The following is a 1066-nucleotide window of genomic DNA, read 5'->3' as shown; positions in this document are numbered from 1 at the left end:
GCTTTCATCTGGTGCTTCCTCGAACACTTCTGGTGCTTCATCTGGTACTCCATCTAACACTTCTGGTGCCTCATCTGGTGCTTCCAGTGAAAACTTGTCCTCAACTACATCATCTGCTACAGCTAGTCAGACTACTTCTTCCACCACAATCACCCACTCCCATGCTGTTTTGACTGGTAACTCATCTGCAACTGGTTGCAATTTTGACTTATCTCGTGTCTCCACTACTCAAGGTTTCCATGCTACATTTTTCAAATACGAATGTTGTCACGTGTATAACTCGAAGTATTATGCCAACAGTTACACTGAGCAGTCTGTTATTGGTACTGCCCACGGTATCTCCAGTCCAAACTACTCTATCCATGGTGGTATCCATACTGATACTATCTACAACGATGTGAAGATCAACAGTGGTCTCGGTTATGTCAACCAATTGACTGGTTACTTTTACGCTCAAGAAAGTGGTTTGTATGCATTTACCATCAAGAACGTTAATGACGGTGCCATGGTCTGGTTCGGCAACAGTTACGCATTTTCATGTTGCCAGCCTGACGAAATTCCTTACAACTCTGATATCGGAGCTCTCATTTTCACTACTGGTGATGATGTCACTGCTTATGTTCATTTTGAGGCTGGTCAATACTACCCAATGAGAATTGTCTTAGTCAACATTCTTTTGGACTCCGAATTAGACATTACAGCTATCACTCCAAGTGGCGTTATTCTACATGATAACTGGTCTGACTGGGTTTATTCGATTTCTGATGTGGAAAGCGGTGCATGTCCATACAAGTCCAGCTCCTCCTCATCATCTTCTAGTAGCTCTGCTACTTCATCTAACACTTCTGGTGCTTCTTCGAACACCTCTGGTGCTTCATCTGGTGCTTCCTCGAACACTTCTGGTGCTTCATCTGGTGCTTCCTCGAACACATCTGGTGCTTCATCTGGTACTCCATCTAACACCTCTGGTGCTTCCTCGAACACTTCTGGTGCTTCATCTGCTACTTCCTCGAACACTTCTGGTGCTTCATCTGGTGCTTCCTCGAACACATCTGGTGCTTCATCT

The 1066-nt window shown here is 44.6% G+C and overlaps 1 protein-coding gene across 1 annotated transcript; it reads left to right on the top strand.

The window, feature by feature from the left end:
- Positions 1-433: 433 nt before the first annotated feature.
- On the top strand, positions 434-766 carry PICMEDRAFT_19016 (hypothetical protein; the record flags this gene model as incomplete). The annotated part of the gene is made up of 1 exon (XM_019162103.1): positions 434-766. A coding segment is annotated over one exon (333 nt), but the record flags the coding sequence as incomplete, so codon positions are not given.
- Between the last annotated feature and the right edge of the window lie 300 nt (positions 767-1066).

This window comes from Pichia membranifaciens (genome assembly GCF_001661235.1).
Source record: "Pichia membranifaciens NRRL Y-2026 unplaced genomic scaffold PICMEscaffold_5, whole genome shotgun sequence".
Taxonomy (NCBI): domain Eukaryota; kingdom Fungi; phylum Ascomycota; class Pichiomycetes; order Pichiales; family Pichiaceae; genus Pichia; species Pichia membranifaciens.
This window is presented reverse-complemented; position numbering and strand designations above follow the sequence as displayed.